The sequence below is a fragment of the Rhodotorula toruloides genome, assembly GCF_000320785.1.
Source record: "Rhodotorula toruloides NP11 unplaced genomic scaffold Scaffold4, whole genome shotgun sequence".
NCBI classification, from domain to species: domain Eukaryota; kingdom Fungi; phylum Basidiomycota; class Microbotryomycetes; order Sporidiobolales; family Sporidiobolaceae; genus Rhodotorula; species Rhodotorula toruloides.
The window spans coordinates 276737-291351 of record NW_015622964.1 but is presented as its reverse complement, the minus strand read 5'-3'; the positions used below and the strand labels follow the sequence as shown (position 1 = coordinate 291351).

Below are 14615 nucleotides of genomic sequence, written 5' to 3'. Positions count from 1 at the left end.
CCTCCTTCTCTCGGTCGAACTGATGAAGGTCTAGGAAATGGGTGGAGCGGGCGGACTGAGTTGGCCGCGAAATCAAGCATCAAGGGCGACTGAAAGAGCCTCTAGCTAGTCAGTGGCGCACGAAGAGCGGAAAAGGTGCGGCGGAGGAGGGGCAGCGGACAAAGGACAACCCTTGACCCGCTCGCTCGCTCCTCCTCTCTTGCGCAAGGGACTCCTCTTGCTCGATCAGCAGCAGGATGCGCTTCAGCTTCCGAGCCTCGCAGCGCACGCGCTATCGGACAATCCGCGGACCTGCACTTCGCTCTCCTCCTCCCCTCCCTTCCTCGCTCCGACACGACCGCTACGGCTACACGGTGTCTCCGCAGCTAGCGTCTCTCGGCTGCTAATTCCATTTGTGCCTAAGGCACGGCAACAGGTTCTGCCTCGCTTGTTCACTCGCGCTCACGAACCTCCTCGCGTTCACGGACCTCCTCGACTCTCGCTGTGCGCATCCCATCCCGCCTAGCCTCCATCTGTGTGTAGGCGTGCGACACGCTGGGGCAGAGCATGAGGATCACGGACTGGATGCACACGACCGGTTCGAGCGGAGTCCTAGTCGCTCTCGCTTTCTTTCCTGCTGTCTACGCTCACATGGTGCGTGGCTCTTCGTTGGTCGCTCTCAGGTCTTGACACCTGCTGACACAGTCGCATATGCGCAGTCCATCTGGTCAGCCGTCAGGACAATCGCGCGCCTGGCTCGCCAAATCAAGCTGACCCTGTCTGTACAGGCATCCCTCGATGTATGGCGTCGGGCCCGGCTTCTCGTATGACGGCGGGAATCCCGTCGACCCGATCGGTCCTGGGGTGGCGAAGCAGTCGGACTGGTGGTTCAGGTGAGGATCTCGAAGCTCATCTTGACCTGCTGACAGCCGTGCTGACCCTCGAAGCTCGCAGAGGGCCCTCGTACCGAGCGCTCAAGCCGCAGAACGGTTCTGTGATGGATCTGCCTGCGGGAGGGAGCGTGACTATCGAGATTACCTGCCAGTGGGTTGCTTTGCCTTCTTCTCTCTCGACAGCTGAAGCCACTGACTGCTCGAAACTCGTCGCTGGCTGCAGCCTCGTCCACTCCTCCTACGGCACGCAAACATCAGACCCTAACGACCCGCTCTCAGCCTGTCCGAACGGCTACGGCCCGCATCACGCAGGCGATCCGGCAGGACCGATCGTGGAGAACCTCGTTTCTAGATGCGCTCTCGGCGTGGCAGACAAGGACGACGACGAGAAAGTCGGTTGGGACGACATTGTCATCTTCTCCGTCACGCATCGCTGCGTCCGGCAGCGGCTCACAACGTTCAAGGTGCATCTTCCCTACCCTCTCGCCGCTCTAAATGTGCTCACAACATCGTCACAGATTCCTGATCGCATGCCTGCTTGCTCAGGGAGCAAGTGCATCTGCGGCTGGTCAGTCCGCCCGCTAGCTCGGTTGCTCGTTCGCTCGTCGCTAATCTTTCAGACCCGCAGGTTCTGGTGCGCCACGGTTCTACCTCTCGACAAGAGCGTCCTCGCTGATCTGGCGATCCGTTGCGCCGCAGGCTAGCAAACAACGGCACAGGTGCGTTTTCCTTGTCGGGACTCGGCTGCTTCGATTTCTTACGACGTCCTTCTCCTCGCAGCCAACTTCTACATGAGTGCGTCTAGACCCGATCTTTTCGATTGCTCCATAGGGCGTTCGCCGCCACTGACTGTCGCTCGTTGCGCACCTTCCAGCCGCTTTTGACTGTCGCTTCACGGACGTCAAGTCAAGCAAAGCTCGCGCATTGCTACCGCCTGTCGACCCGGCCTTCTGCCCGACGGGAAACACGACATGCCAGCCTGCGAAAGGAGCAAAACGACCGCTCTAGTCCGTAGACCGTCTCCTCTTTCCTCCTTCCGCTGCAGCTAACTGAGTGACTGCTTCCACCCGTAGCGCATACAATACGCCGACCAACGTCGTCTGGCAAGGCAACGATGCGCGACCAGGCTACCATCAGTCTTGGAGCTTCGGCGAAGACGGCGCCCAGGAGGACATCTTTTCGGACAAGGCACCGGGCCAAAGCGGTGGAGCCGTCGCTTCTGGTGACCGCCCCGTACGACTCGCTTGCTCTGCGGTCAGGGTGTCGAGATGCTGATAGGGCTGATGCGCCGCAGGTCGCCGCGTCGTCCCCCTCCATCTCCCCTTCTTCCGCAGCTTCGGCAATGGCGGTCTCCAGCTCACCCTCGCCCAGCCCAGACCCATCGTCTTCCTCTTCTGCCTCGACCGCGCCTTCTACCTCGATCCTCGGCCTTCCTCGGCCTTCCTCGACCTTTCTTCCTCGCCCTTGCCGCCGGAATTGTCCTCATCCTCCTTCTCGCCGTCTTTCTCGCTTGTCGCCGAAGGTCAACATCCCAACCGGCAGCTATGGCTTCGCTTCCGAAGTCGTCGATGCGCTCGCGTGGACGAAGCAGCAACACGGAGAGCGGGACGAGCGGTCCAGAGACGGAGACGGAAGACGAGGAAAAGGGCTCGTTGGGTGTGTTCCTCGCCCATTCTATGACAGCGCCTCCGCCTGACCGTTGCATACGCCACGTGTCAGGTCGTAGGCAGGGAGGTGCCTCAGGTCGGACTGCGAGGCCTTTATTGCCGAGGGGATAGAACCGACTTTGGCTGGATTCGCTGCTGTAACGAAGTCGTCACGCCCCGTACCACGACAGAAGGCGGTTCTGCTGCTGCCTGTGGGTTCTTGCACGTCCGCATCCTGCAGTCTTTGCCGTCGAATGCAAAGGAAAGCGAACTGAAGGAGAGACAGGAAGGAGAGCGCATGGGATTTGACACGAGAGCACAGTAGCGCGGATTGGCAGCGTCAGCATGGGTTGTGGCCTCGTCCACGGGCGCGCTGAGCAGCTGCAACGCCCTCGGAGCGCCGCAATGCTGGACCGACGTCTCGAGGTGACGAGAAACGGAAATTTGGTTGCAGCCGCCCTGATCGATTGTGTCGTGGTCCTGTGTAATTGTGGAAGACGCAAACAGCCAGTCAGCACCGTCAGACCGCCAGGCAGCGCGTGCGACGGCGTTGGTCGAGGGCAAGAGCCGCCGAGGCTCGCTCGCCTCTTGACCTCCTACACCTCACTCGATCCAACTCGAACTGTCTTGTCAGGCTGCCAGACGATGCTTGAACGCTTCTGTCTGCCAGCAATCCACGACCGGTGCTCGCCCGTGGCATTCCCATCCGCCCACCGCCTTCGACACCCCATCCCCCCTCCTCCTTTTCACCCTCGCACACATCGCTGGGCGCCAAGAGAACTGCTTCGAAGCAGCACAGTGCGCCACTTACACTGCTCCCGCTACGCGCAACCCGCAGCGGCGAGGTTGGCGCGGTCGCTCGACCCGCATTTTTTTCCCCGGATGGGCTCAGGGAGGCTTCGTCGAGACGGGCCTCAGGAGCCGGCCGCCCATGCCCACGCTAGCTTACGACACAGACCTTTTTCTTCGTCTCGCGCCCCAAGTTACAGCCAAATCGTTCCGACTCACCTCCCCTTCACACCGGTCTTTAACACTCTGGTTCGAACGGCGGCGGGACCTCGGTCCCGCTTAGCTCCCACGTTCCGTTCCTCATTTTCCGAGACCGAGACGGAACCAGCCTCCTTCGGGGGGCACTGGCGCACCAGACACCGCGTCTCGAAGCAGACGGCGTCCTTTCCTTTCCGAAGCTTTCGGGCGGAGGGAGGAGGACGTCGGCGCGAGAGGGGCGGTCAGGGTGGGCCAACACGCATGCATCGTAGACGTCAGAGCGCTCGAGCAATGCCATTCCCCTCGCCTCGCACCTTCCCGGCTCTTTGGCTCGCATGGTCGCTAGTGGGCGAGAGCGCGAGCGAGACTGCAACCGAAAGCGAGATGTGCGATATCCCAAGCGTAGCTTGACACACTCCGTGGCTGTCGCTGCGAGGCGCGGTTCGAGAGATCAGAATGTCCATGTCAACACCGAGCGACTACCGCTTCCGCCCCGGTCTCGCCGGCCTCGCAAACTTCATACCCTCATCCTTCTGCCCTTGCAGCGGTGTCGAAGTCCCGCTGCCCGTTGCTGGTGTCTCCGTGCCTGATGGAGTCGAGGACACAGTCGCGACAGAAGGGCCGAGTTCGGAGTCGATCCATGCGGCGTCCACTTCGTCTGGCGAGTCAGTCTCGAGCTGCGCAAAGGGTGCATAGTATTAACGAAGCTGCTCGAGACTACGAGCGCGCAGAAGGGTACCCGCCGATCCAAGTGGCGTCAGAACGCGAAAGGCGCGGCTCACCTTCTTGCTAATCTTCTGACCTGTGAACTGCGGTAAGGCGACCTTGTAGAGCACGAGCACGGCGGAAGAGTAGATGAGGCGGGACTTGATTGGCGATGAAGGCGGGCACGAGTAAATGAGGACTGTAGACAAGGTTATCGAGGAAGAGGAGCCTAAGTCAGCAAGCAACTCGTGCACGCCGGACCTGCAGAGACGGCGAGGGTGCGTACCGAGACCTGCGGCGTGCTTGTAGAAGAGGTAGCAGGGGGAGGAGGTGGGAAGCGAGAGCGACGAGGGTTGCGGAGTGGAAAGAACGACCGTTTCCGTCGAGATGTCGATTTCCTGCGCGAGGAAGATGTACCACGGAAGCTGTCAGTCAGACCGGTGGGAGACAGATTAAAGTGATCGCCAAGTAAGACTCGAGAACGCACCAGAGCGACAGACTGCCCCGGCTCGCCCGACTCTCCCAACTCCCTTACCTTCTCCTTCGCCTCGTCCGCCCACGGAAGCACACCTCTCGCCTCGTTCTGCCCCTCTCCATCCGCTCCTTGCTCCCCAGTTTCCAGATCGTGATTTCCGAAGATCATGCTCCTGCCTTGTCGGGTGTCGTTCCCGCCCGAAGAGGCCGCTTCAGATGCTTCTGCCGCTCGGATCGACGCCATCTCAGCTTCGCGTGCGGTGAGAGGAGCGGAAGCGGTGCTGTGTTCGATGTGCGAGAGGTAGGAGGCGTGCGTAAGGTCAGACTGTGCCGGCAGGGCCGCAGAGCAGAAGGCGGCGAAGTCAGCGCGATTTCGTGAGCATCTGAATGCCGAGGGCTTGAACGCACCTTGCTTGTCGCAAAGATCGAAAGAGGTAGCCGCGAGTCGCCCAAAGATTTCACGAGCGTGTTCTGCGTCGAGGCGTAGAGCATCTTTTGCCGGACGGGCGCATGATCAGGAACGTAGGAGAAGAAGGCGAAGGTCGAGGCGGGTGGCGCGGTGATGCTGCCGACCAGACGGAAGCTTCGTCAACTTCGGCAAGCTAGGAGGAAGAAGAGGTTGCCGCGCACCGGTAAGCGTAGTACGCCGGAACGTTCTCCTCCACTACACCGTCCTGGTCGAACAGTGCAAAGTCCTCCGCGAAAGCAGCATCACTCGCCGCGTCCTCCTCGCCCAAACTCGAGGTGGGGGAGGTCGAGGTGAAGGTGCCGGACGGGACAAGCTGCTCGTCCTTGATGACAATCTGCGAGATGCTGACATATCAGCTTCTCCATCGCCCGAACGACCCCAGCCATGTCGCACTCAGAGATGACGAGGGAGAGGAGCCGGGCGCACCTTCACCAGGCGCACCTGCGGGTCAGCGAGAGCGGTCGTCCACAAGTCCGTGAGCTCTTGAGTCGGTGCGATGCCAGACTGAGCAGCCATTCGAGCGAGTTCGCAGCTGGAGCGTGCGGTCGAGGAGCAAGAGGACGGGCCGACACAGGTAGGCGCTGTCCAGCTCGCTCGAAACGCTCGTACGGCCAAGTAACAAGCTCAAACAGCTACTTAGGATGGACAAACTCGCCCAATGTACGGTCCAGCGCTCCCCACTGCTTGCTTCACCGTCCGCTCATCCTCATCGCTCGCAACAGATCTTCCTCCAACATCCGGCGGAAACCTCCCGAACTGGATGCTATTCGTATCGTGAGTCCTTTCCAAGAAATCTCTGAGGTCGTCTGAGCTCACCGTAACGGAAACAGCGGCCTCGCCATCTTCAACGGCGTCCAGAACTACCTCACAACTCGCCTCACCGCGCAAGTCTACGCTCGGAGACCGGCATGGGGTGCGTCCATCGCTTGTGGTGCTCTGTGCTGGATCCTGCGTCAGCGGGAGACAGTCGCGAGCGGATTCTCCCCCCGCTAGTCCTAGAGCTGGACACCATGCCGGACCTGCATCACTCTCCCTCAAAGATCATCCATGCTGACCGCTTCTGCCCCCGTCCCGCAGTCAACCCCCTCCAGGCCCGCCTGTTCGGCGTCTGGACTCTCATGTCCGCCTTCGTTCGCCTTTATGCCGCCTACCACATCCATTCGAAGCCGTGCGTCCTCTTGCTCCGCGTTCCCAGGCTCTGTAGGCTTGACTTTTCGCCGACAACAGCATTTACGACCTCACCATCATCTCCTATATCCTCGCTCTCGGCCACTTTGCCTCGGAGGCGCTCGTCTTCCGCACCGTCGGCTTGAAGGGCGTCTTCTTCCCCTTCGTTGTGGCGTGTGCGTCGTCCTGTTCCCTCCTGCACCAGGACTTCGGCCTGCTGACGTAGGTCGCGCCCACAGCGAGCTCGCTTTACTGGATGATCACCCGTGCGTTCCCTTTCCGCGCTCCTTACGCTTCACTCGCTCACGATATTCCTTCTTCGTCTTCCGCAGAGTACGACTTCTACGTTCGGCTGTAACGGGTTCCATGCCGTCAGCAGAGCCTGCAACAAGGATTCAAGCGATTCTCGTTCGCTCTTACGCAGAGCAGCTATCGGTCTCGACGCGAGCGAGAGAGGAAGCGAGAGAGACTATGCACTGTCGATTGAATTCCGTCTATAGCTACGATGAAAGGGCACGCGGGTGGGTCGTGAGGGCAGAAACGATGTTGCGGGAAAAGAGTCTGTGGCCGTGCTTTTCTGCCGACTATTGCTTCGAGGTAGAGATATCTGAGAGACGCTCAAGAAGGGAGATCATGGCGGCGGGACTGCAGATTGTTGGCGCGAATCAGCGTCGGCTCAGCGCGAAGACAGGGAAGCACGGCGACGCACCTTTCGAGGACGGCGTTGGCCATCGTCATCTTGGCGCCAGCCGTCTCCTTGGCCTCGATGGCGATCATGAACGTCGCGCTCGGGTCGAGCTTGCTCTCGACCGGCTGGCTCAGGTCCTCCGGCAGAGCACCCTCCGGCGCGCTCGCCCTTGCGGCCTGCGCCAAGGAGGGGAACAGCGCAAACGACTCGGGCGGCGTGATGAGCGTCTTGCCGGATCCGCCGAGCGCGGGCGTGCTGTTGGAGAAGATGCGCGCCATCGAGTGGAACATGTCCTCGTCCGTCTTGTCGTCGCCAGCACACATGCAGAACTCGGCGTCCGGGTGCTGGTACAGCAGGCGGCGGACGATCTCGCCCTTGTTGGTGTGCGCGGGGCGGACCTCGACGTTCTTCTTGCCCTGCGAACGCGTGTCGAGTCAGACTTAGCGGCGTGTCGCAGGAGCGAAGCGAGGGGTAGCGAACTTACGACGAGAACGTCGATCGGCAGACTCTCCTGCATGCTCTCGAGCATAGCCTGGCACTCCTTGGCCTGGAAGAGGCCAAAGACGGGGTCGGCGTTCCGGTAGTGGAACGTGACGCTCGACACCTTCTTCTCGACGAACGCGCCTTGCGTGCGAGCCTCGTAGTCTGCGCATCGGGAACCGGTCGTCAGCGCTGCGAGGAAGCGAAAACGAGAAGGGAGCGCGACTCACAGCGGAAGATGCGCAAGACGTCCGCCTTCCAGTCCATGTCGAGGTCGTCGGTCAAGCTGACCCACTTGCCGCTGCCGGGCGCACGGAGGAAGCAGCCATGCTCGGCGCTCATGCCAAGGTTCGGGATGTGCCCGAGGTGCTCTTCGAGGAAGGCACCGTCTCGTCCCGAGATGATGTAGACGATGTTCTTCGGATCGGCCGCGAGCGTCTCGAGCGAGTGGAGGAGCTGGGGTGATGGCGTTGCGGCGCTCGGGTCCTTGACGATGGGCGTGAGGGTGCCGTCGTAGTCGAACATGAGCAGGCGGCGATTCGCGCCCTCGTACTTGGCTACGAGGGCGTTCTCGTCGAGGAAAGGCGTGTTCTGCGTCGCCTGTTCGCCCTGGAGCGATTCGAGCAGCTTGAGGATGTTCATGTGCGCCCAGACCGAGGCAGTCTGGCTCGTCACGGCGCGGTGGAGGACGTTGTGGCGCGCTGCGCGCTCGTCGAGGGGCATCTTGAAGCACGAGTCGATCGCGCGCGCAACACCGCCGAGGTCCCACGGGTTGACCTTGATCGCCTTGCTGAGGAGCGACGAGACACCCGTGAACTCGGAGACGACGAGCGAGCCCTTCGCCTCGGCCTGGCAGATGATGTACTCCATCCTGCGCGAGCGGTACAGAGTCAGGGAGAGCTCAATCAGTAGCGAAAGAGGGTGCATCGACTCACGAGGTCGTGTTCATGCCGTCACGGCGGGAGGTGACAAGCGCCAGGTCGGCAACCGAGAGCAACGCGAAGTACTCGTCGCGCTCGATCGTCTGGTGGTAGTGGTGAACGGGCTGGAACTCGAGAGATCCGTAGGTGCCGTTAATCTGGTCGACCAGCTCGGAGACCTTCGTCGCGAGAGCGGGAGAGTCGCCGGGCGAAGGCGAGGTGACCTGCATCAGGACGACCTTGTTGGCCCACTCGGGGTAGTCGTGTAGGAAGCGCTCAAACGCGCGAAGCTTGGGAAGGACGCCCTTGGTCGGGTCGAGCTTGTCGCGGCCGACGATGATCTTCTTGCCGGCGTACAGCCTCCTGAGCGCCTCGATCTTCGGGCGAACGCCAGGCGAGTTGCGGTCCTGCTCGACGTTGTCGACGTCGATGCCGATCGGGCAGTGTGCGAGGTGGACGACACGGCCGTGGACGTCGACTCCGCCCGCGCGCGCCTCGTAACCGTTGACACGGACGCACGACGAGAGGAAGTGGCGCGCGTACGAGTGCGTCTGGAAGCAGACGAGGTTGCAGCCGAGCATGCCGTCGAGGAGCTGCTCGCGGCGAGGGAGGCAGCGGAAGAACTCGGACGAGGGGAAGGGGCAGTGAAGGAAGAGCGAGATGGTCGGCGACTGGTTCGGGAGGAGGTCGCGAAGCATTTGCGGGACGAGGAGGAGGTGGTAGTCGTGGATCCAGATCTAGGTTGCAGGAGCGTCAGCAAGTCGCGCGCTTCTCTTCCTTACGCATCGTGCACTTACCAAGTCGCCAGGCTTGTAGACGCTCGCGACCTTGCGGGCGTAGACGAGGTTGGTCTCGTAGTAGGCGTCCCACGCCGCCTGCTCCGTCTTCTTGCTAATGTTGTCGGGGAGCGAGAGGTAGTGGAAGATGGGCCAGAGGTACTCCTTGCACATGCCCTCGTAGAAACCTGCATGTCGCGCGGCGTCCTATCAGCCCTCAACCCCGGCATGGGCTTCTCGCCCGAGGAAGAAGCGCGGAACTCACGCGTGTGCAGCCCGTCGTCCAGCCAGACCGGCACGCAGCCAATCCCCTCGTCGTCCTCGCCGCCCATCTTCCTCAGCCCCTTCTCCAAGTCCTTCTTCGCGTCATCACTCAGCTGGTTCTGTCCCATCAAGTCCCCGTCGGCGCTCATCAAGTCGTCTGGCCTGCCGACGACGAGGAGCGGGCGGTCCTTGAGCGAGCGGAGGCCGGAGTTGAGGGCGGCGTGGCCGCGACGAGGGTGCAAAACCCAGCGGTGCGTCTGTTGCTGCGGGATCGCGTGAGGAGCCGGGGTGTGGGCGCGCGAGATGCCTGCGCCTGCCGCGGCCGCCGAGGCGGCGTGGTTCGAGTTGCCGTTCGACGAGGCGGCGTCGGGGTCGGGTGAGTTGGCGCGGGAGGGAGGAAGAGCGGGGTGGAAGGACGGGCGGAGGCTCTTTGCCGGGTCAGGGAAGGAAGAGGGGGGCATCTTGTGCTTGTGCGACTGGAGCGACTGGCTCGTCGGGGAGTGGAGGGCACGCGGGCGCAAAAGAGGGTCTCCAGGCTGAATTTCGAGAGGCGTCACGGCGCCCGAACCGAGGACAGACTCCTCATCTGCGGCAGGGAGGATGTGCTTGTCGAGGCCGGTCGTGTGCGAGGTCGTCTTGTGGAGAGTGCAGACATCTGCGAGGGTTCACCGCGTCAACAGAGTACTTCCTAGCGTAAGGAAGGCGAGAGAGCGCACAGGGAAGCGAGTGCACGACGACGCTGCGAGGCGGTGCAGGGGAAGGGTAGGGAGTCTGTCAGCGCGCCGTCGTCCTCGGGTGCAGTCCTTTGGCTCGTTCAGGGCAGCTTGAGAGTCAGTCCACCCGCCCAGCTTGTTCCGCCTCCGCCAAAGTGCGCCCTCGTCAAGATCCCGCATCGTCATCGCTGCGTCGACCTCGCCTTTCCTCGGGTGCATCCAACACCGTTCGCCCAGCCCTGCAATGCCACACAGTCCTCGGAAGAGCGCACACTCACATGGTCCTGCCGCTGAGCTCCCTCCCCCTGCCCTTGAGCTCCTCCTCCCTCGCCCCGATCGCCTCGCGGATCTCGTCGAGCGTCAAGTCGGGTTCACCGCTCGCGGGTTCCCACTCGTCTGCCTCGGGGAGGTTCTCCTCCTGGAGCGAGACGGTCTGGGCGCGCGTCGACTTGATGCGGGCGGGGGGAGCTGGGCGCGAGGCTGCGCGTGGACGGAGCGGTGAGAGGGGCATGGTGGGTGTGCTGCTGCTGCTGGCGGGAGGCATGGGTGTCAGTTGGCGTGCTCTGCCAGTTCCCAGCCAGGTGTGTCTGTGCGAGTCTCGGGCGAGTCGAACGTGCGCGGCGAGAGCGAGGACGCGAGATGACGCTCGGGAAGCGAACGACAAGCGGGATGACAGACGGCGGGCGAGTGTGCCGACGTTCGCGCGGGTGGATGAGCGTGCGCACCTGGTCGTTTAGTCAGTCACTGCGAAGTGTTCGACGACGAAGAACAACCGAGCGAACGAGGACGAGCGCCGCGCGAACTCCGCAGCGTCGTGACGCACTCGGGACTCGCTCGCTTCGAGAAACATGCGGCAGCCGGGACATCGCGCTCCATCTCGCGACAGGCTTCGATGCACTTCGAGTAAGCGCACACGAGCGACGGCGAGGGCAACAGTACGCAAGCTGGGCGAAAGCGAGCGACCGCAGGACGAGGCCTTCACAACTCCTTCTCCTTCCTGCTCCTCGACCTTCGGATCTCCTGCTCGCGCGCAACATCCAACGGCGTCAGTGACACGCCGAAAGAAGAGGAAGACGAGGGACGTACGACTTGGTGGTACATCCGCAGGATATCCCGGCGGGCACGAGAGGCGAGTTCGACGAAGTAGCCCCAGCCGAAGAGGAAGACGGTGACGACTGCAAGCGAGGTATTGACGGTCGCATGATGTGTGCATTGCGTCCGAGGCGAGAAGGCAAGAGGTGAAGGGGATGAGAAAGACTCGTCAGCTCTCCTCGTTCTCCAGCTGTCCTTCCGTCAAGTTGGGCGATGCGACGCACAGGTGACGGGTAAGGCGATGGCCCAGAATAACCTCACGCCCTTGTCGAGGTCGCTAATGAACGATCCCTGCGAAAAGTTCATGCCTGTCGCTCGACGCCACTGTCAGTTCCGCCTCCTCTGCAGGGAGGGAAAGGGACACGGACCGAAGTAGGAGGAAAGGAAGGTGGCGGGAACAAAGATTATCGAGACGCTGCAGCGAGGCGAAGCATGTGAGCGCTGCGCGTCGAAAGATACCGGAGGGCTTGGCGACGCACACCGATAGCGCTTGCTGTAGTGGCCGCACGAGGCGCTGGTCAGCTATGAATACGAGAGCGCGGGCATAGGGCAAACAAACCATATATGCGTTGGACGAGTAGGACAAGTTGTTCTGCGCGTTCGAGGATCGCGGTGATCAGCAAGCGTTGCGCAAGGCCGGGCACCGTCAGCTCCGAGCAACGACGTACGAAAGTAAAGGCGATCTGCGCGACATGAAACCGTCGTGAGTAGCTATACAAGGAGGGGCTAGTTCCGGGGTGTCGCAGCACCAAAGGGTTCTGTTTGTCGGAGAGAAACCACTCACCAGGTTCTCCGCGAGATCCGAAAAGAGGTCGAGGCTTGAGAGGACTGCATACAACGCGTCAGGTCAGCGGAAGTTAGCGTAGACGGCCAAAGAAGCGACAAACCAGAGTCGACGTGGTCCATCACGTCGCCGAGGCTACCAGTTGCCCAACGTCGTGTGTCAGCATGCGCCTTGGTCTGCGCAATACGAACGCTCCCGTCGACGCACTAGACCTTCGCCTCGTGGCTCACAAAGCCCTTCCTCGCGGCCCTCTCCGCCACCCTCTCCTTCTCCCTGCCCCTCTCCGCTTCGCCCTCCCGCTCATCGCCAGGAGCCTGGTTCGCCGTCGCACTCGGCCCGGCCAGCGCCTCGATCCGGAACGCTGCCGCAGCCTTCGCGTCGTCCTGCGACCGGATCGCTTGAAGGAGGAGTTGGAGTGGCGTGAAAGTCGACTTGAGGAGAAGCAGCTGGGATGAGAGGATGTGAAGGTGCTGTGTGCGACAATCTACGTCAAAGGGGAGTTTTTTGTAGACACGTGCTTCGTCCAGGAAGCCGGTCGCGAGCAGCAGCCTAGCGCAATCCTGGAACGAGGAGCAGGTCGAGGGCTAAGCGGGACATACCCGGACGTCGTCCATATCTGGTCGCGCCAACACCCGACTCTCGAGCATCGTCAACGTCTCGCGAAACTCGTCGACAATGTCCAAGGCATCGTCCGCCGTCACATCCAAGAGCGCCTGCAGGACGAAACTCGCGTCTTCCGAATCGCGGAGGAGGTCGTCGCGCGACTGGATGCGCTCGAAAATCTGGCTGATCTGGTGGTGGTACCCCGAGTCTTGCGAGAAGGAGAGGATGGTGCCGTCTCGGAAGAGGAAGATTGAAAGTTGCTCGACATGGATCTATATCGTTCAGGACGCAGATCAAGCGAGCTCGTGATCAGCAAGACTTGAGAAGCAGCTGACTTGAAGCTGCGACTCACATGAACCTTGACGTCCTTGGTCAGCGTCGCGACCGTCCACCTCGCCGCCGCACGCTGCGCTTCTTCCTTCCGCCGCCGCTTTGACTTCGTCGTCAACCCATGCCACTTAGTCGCCAAGCCTGAGCGATTGTGCGAGAGCTGCCGGTAAATTACCGGAACGTCAGCCACACTTGCGCGAGACACTACCGTCGAAAACTTGGGGTTTGACGCACCGTCCTGTACCCTTCCTCTCTGCTTCTTTTGACACCTTTGAACGCCTCCCGCAGGTTCTTCCGATATTGGCTATACGCCTTCGGGTGGACAGCCATGAGCGGCGATTGCGTCCCGGTTGAGGCGATGATCTGCGCCGCTTCGTCGGGACTAGCTGATCCTGAGGCATGCGAGCCGATGCGCGAATGCGTGGCGGAGTCGACGATCGCCTCTTCGTCTCGTTGGTGATGGTGGAAGCCAAATCTGCCACAAGGGAGAGTCAGCTTCATCGCGGTGAGGGAGCAGAAACCGACACGCACTGCTCCCTGAGCTGCGCACCCCTCTCCTTCCCCCCTCCCTTCAGCGCCTTCGTCGTACTTCGACTGATGCCCAGGGTCTCCTCGGGCGCATCCAGATCCACCTTGGGCTGCTGATCCAGCGTGCGGTGCACGACAACTCGCGCAAAGAGATGCTGGCGGTAGTAGTCGACTTTACTGCGCGTCGAGGCGGACGAGGACGAGTGCAGCATATCTTCGAGCGAGAGCGGGTGGAGGTTGAAGTGCAGCGCAAGCGGTTTGATCACGTCCCACGAGAGCCCGTTGACGTGCATCCATCTGACCTAAGGAGAGAGCGAAAGCTCAGCCAGTGCCGACGAGAACATCGGCGGAAGGGGGACAGACCTTCGCGAAGTCGGGACGGCCTGCTTCGAGGAAGCCCGGCACCGACTCGTTCGTCAGGACGGTGAACTCTGCGCGCTGTTTGCCTGGCGCATTAGTCGACATGCACGCAGCCCGCACAAGGGGGACGCACCTCCTTGCTCCACTCCGCGACCTGGACGACCGATCTGCAGTGCAAGTCCGGTATGTCGACTCGGCGAGGGTCAATGCCGGGTGGTCGCGAATCCCAGTCCGTGTCGGCGCCAAGGGAGAGGATGTTTGCGGCGACAAGTGCCGCGCGAACTGATTGCAAGCGCTGGGACGAGGTTTGGTCTGCAGAACCGTCGTCAACTCCCGCTCCGCGCGCCAGTGACATCGCTCGTAATGACCACTGTGAGCTTACTGTGCAGGTCAGGCCGCTCGACGACTTGTGGTGGCTTCAGGAAGTGTTCCGAGACGTCACCGCCTTCGAGGAGAGGCAGCTGCGACTCGCGACTTTGCTGACCGGGCGCCTCTGTCCCTCCCAGGGTCGATTCGTCCTCCAGGCATCCTCCTGCACCGCTCGCCCCGGCCTGGCTGCGCCCTGCGTCGTCGTGAGATTGTAATGTGGGGGGGTCGTCGGACGGGCGTTCGATTTCGCGGCGGTGAAAGTGTCCGCTCGACGAGCTGCGCCTGTGAGCAAGCGACGGAGACGGCCTCCCACTCCGCAAAGCCGGATTGTGGTGAAGCGAGGCCATCGTTGCGGTGAGCGAAACTGATGAAAGCGCTCCGTCTCCAT

General features: G+C 61.8%; 5 protein-coding genes across 5 annotated transcripts; 2 read left to right on the top strand and 3 right to left on the bottom strand.

Annotated features, from left to right (window-relative positions):
- Positions 1-546: 546 nt before the first annotated feature.
- On the top strand, positions 547-2568 carry RHTO_06120 (uncharacterized protein; the record flags this gene model as incomplete). Its single annotated transcript, XM_016419781.1, has 12 exons — positions 547-633; positions 699-706; positions 768-872; positions 934-1023; positions 1096-1336; positions 1391-1440; positions 1501-1506; positions 1572-1591; positions 1653-1667; positions 1747-1879; positions 1946-2105; positions 2167-2568. The coding sequence occupies 12 exons, from the start codon at positions 547-549 to the stop codon at positions 2566-2568; spliced, it is 1317 nt and encodes a 438-aa protein (XP_016275235.1).
- Positions 2569-3984: 1416 nt separating this feature from the next.
- Positions 3985-5669, bottom strand: RHTO_06118 (PTK9 protein tyrosine kinase 9; the record flags this gene model as incomplete). Its single annotated transcript, XM_016419779.1, has 7 exons — positions 3985-4182; positions 4288-4409; positions 4497-4608; positions 4698-5009; positions 5093-5249; positions 5315-5487; positions 5595-5669. 7 exons carry the CDS (start codon positions 5667-5669, stop codon positions 3985-3987), a joined length of 1149 nt encoding a protein of 382 aa, XP_016275234.1.
- A 125-nt stretch (positions 5670-5794) lies between these two features.
- On the top strand, positions 5795-6678 carry RHTO_06119 (ergosterol biosynthetic protein 28; the record flags this gene model as incomplete). The annotated part of the gene is made up of 6 exons (XM_016419780.1): positions 5795-5813; positions 5876-5927; positions 5984-6066; positions 6231-6321; positions 6381-6496; positions 6560-6678. The coding sequence occupies 6 exons, from the start codon at positions 5795-5797 to the stop codon at positions 6676-6678; spliced, it is 480 nt and encodes a 159-aa protein (XP_016275233.1).
- A 226-nt stretch (positions 6679-6904) lies between these two features.
- On the bottom strand, positions 6905-10705 carry RHTO_06117 (trehalose 6-P phosphatase, glycosyltransferase family 20 protein; the record flags this gene model as incomplete). Its single annotated transcript, XM_016419778.1, has 9 exons — positions 6905-6965; positions 7030-7424; positions 7493-7653; positions 7719-8359; positions 8424-9145; positions 9206-9372; positions 9450-10103; positions 10165-10187; positions 10440-10705. The coding sequence occupies 9 exons, from the start codon at positions 10703-10705 to the stop codon at positions 6905-6907; spliced, it is 3090 nt and encodes a 1029-aa protein (XP_016275232.1).
- Positions 10706-11139: 434 nt separating this feature from the next.
- On the bottom strand, positions 11140-14574 carry RHTO_06116 (RecQ family helicase MusN; the record flags this gene model as incomplete). Its single annotated transcript, XM_016419777.1, has 17 exons — positions 11140-11181; positions 11248-11336; positions 11478-11561; positions 11622-11668; positions 11733-11746; positions 11813-11845; positions 11922-11936; positions 12038-12081; positions 12141-12172; positions 12245-12507; positions 12637-12912; positions 12993-13130; positions 13205-13445; positions 13502-13800; positions 13862-13936; positions 13992-14170; positions 14241-14574. The coding sequence occupies 17 exons, from the start codon at positions 14572-14574 to the stop codon at positions 11140-11142; spliced, it is 2205 nt and encodes a 734-aa protein (XP_016275231.1).
- Between the last annotated feature and the right edge of the window lie 41 nt (positions 14575-14615).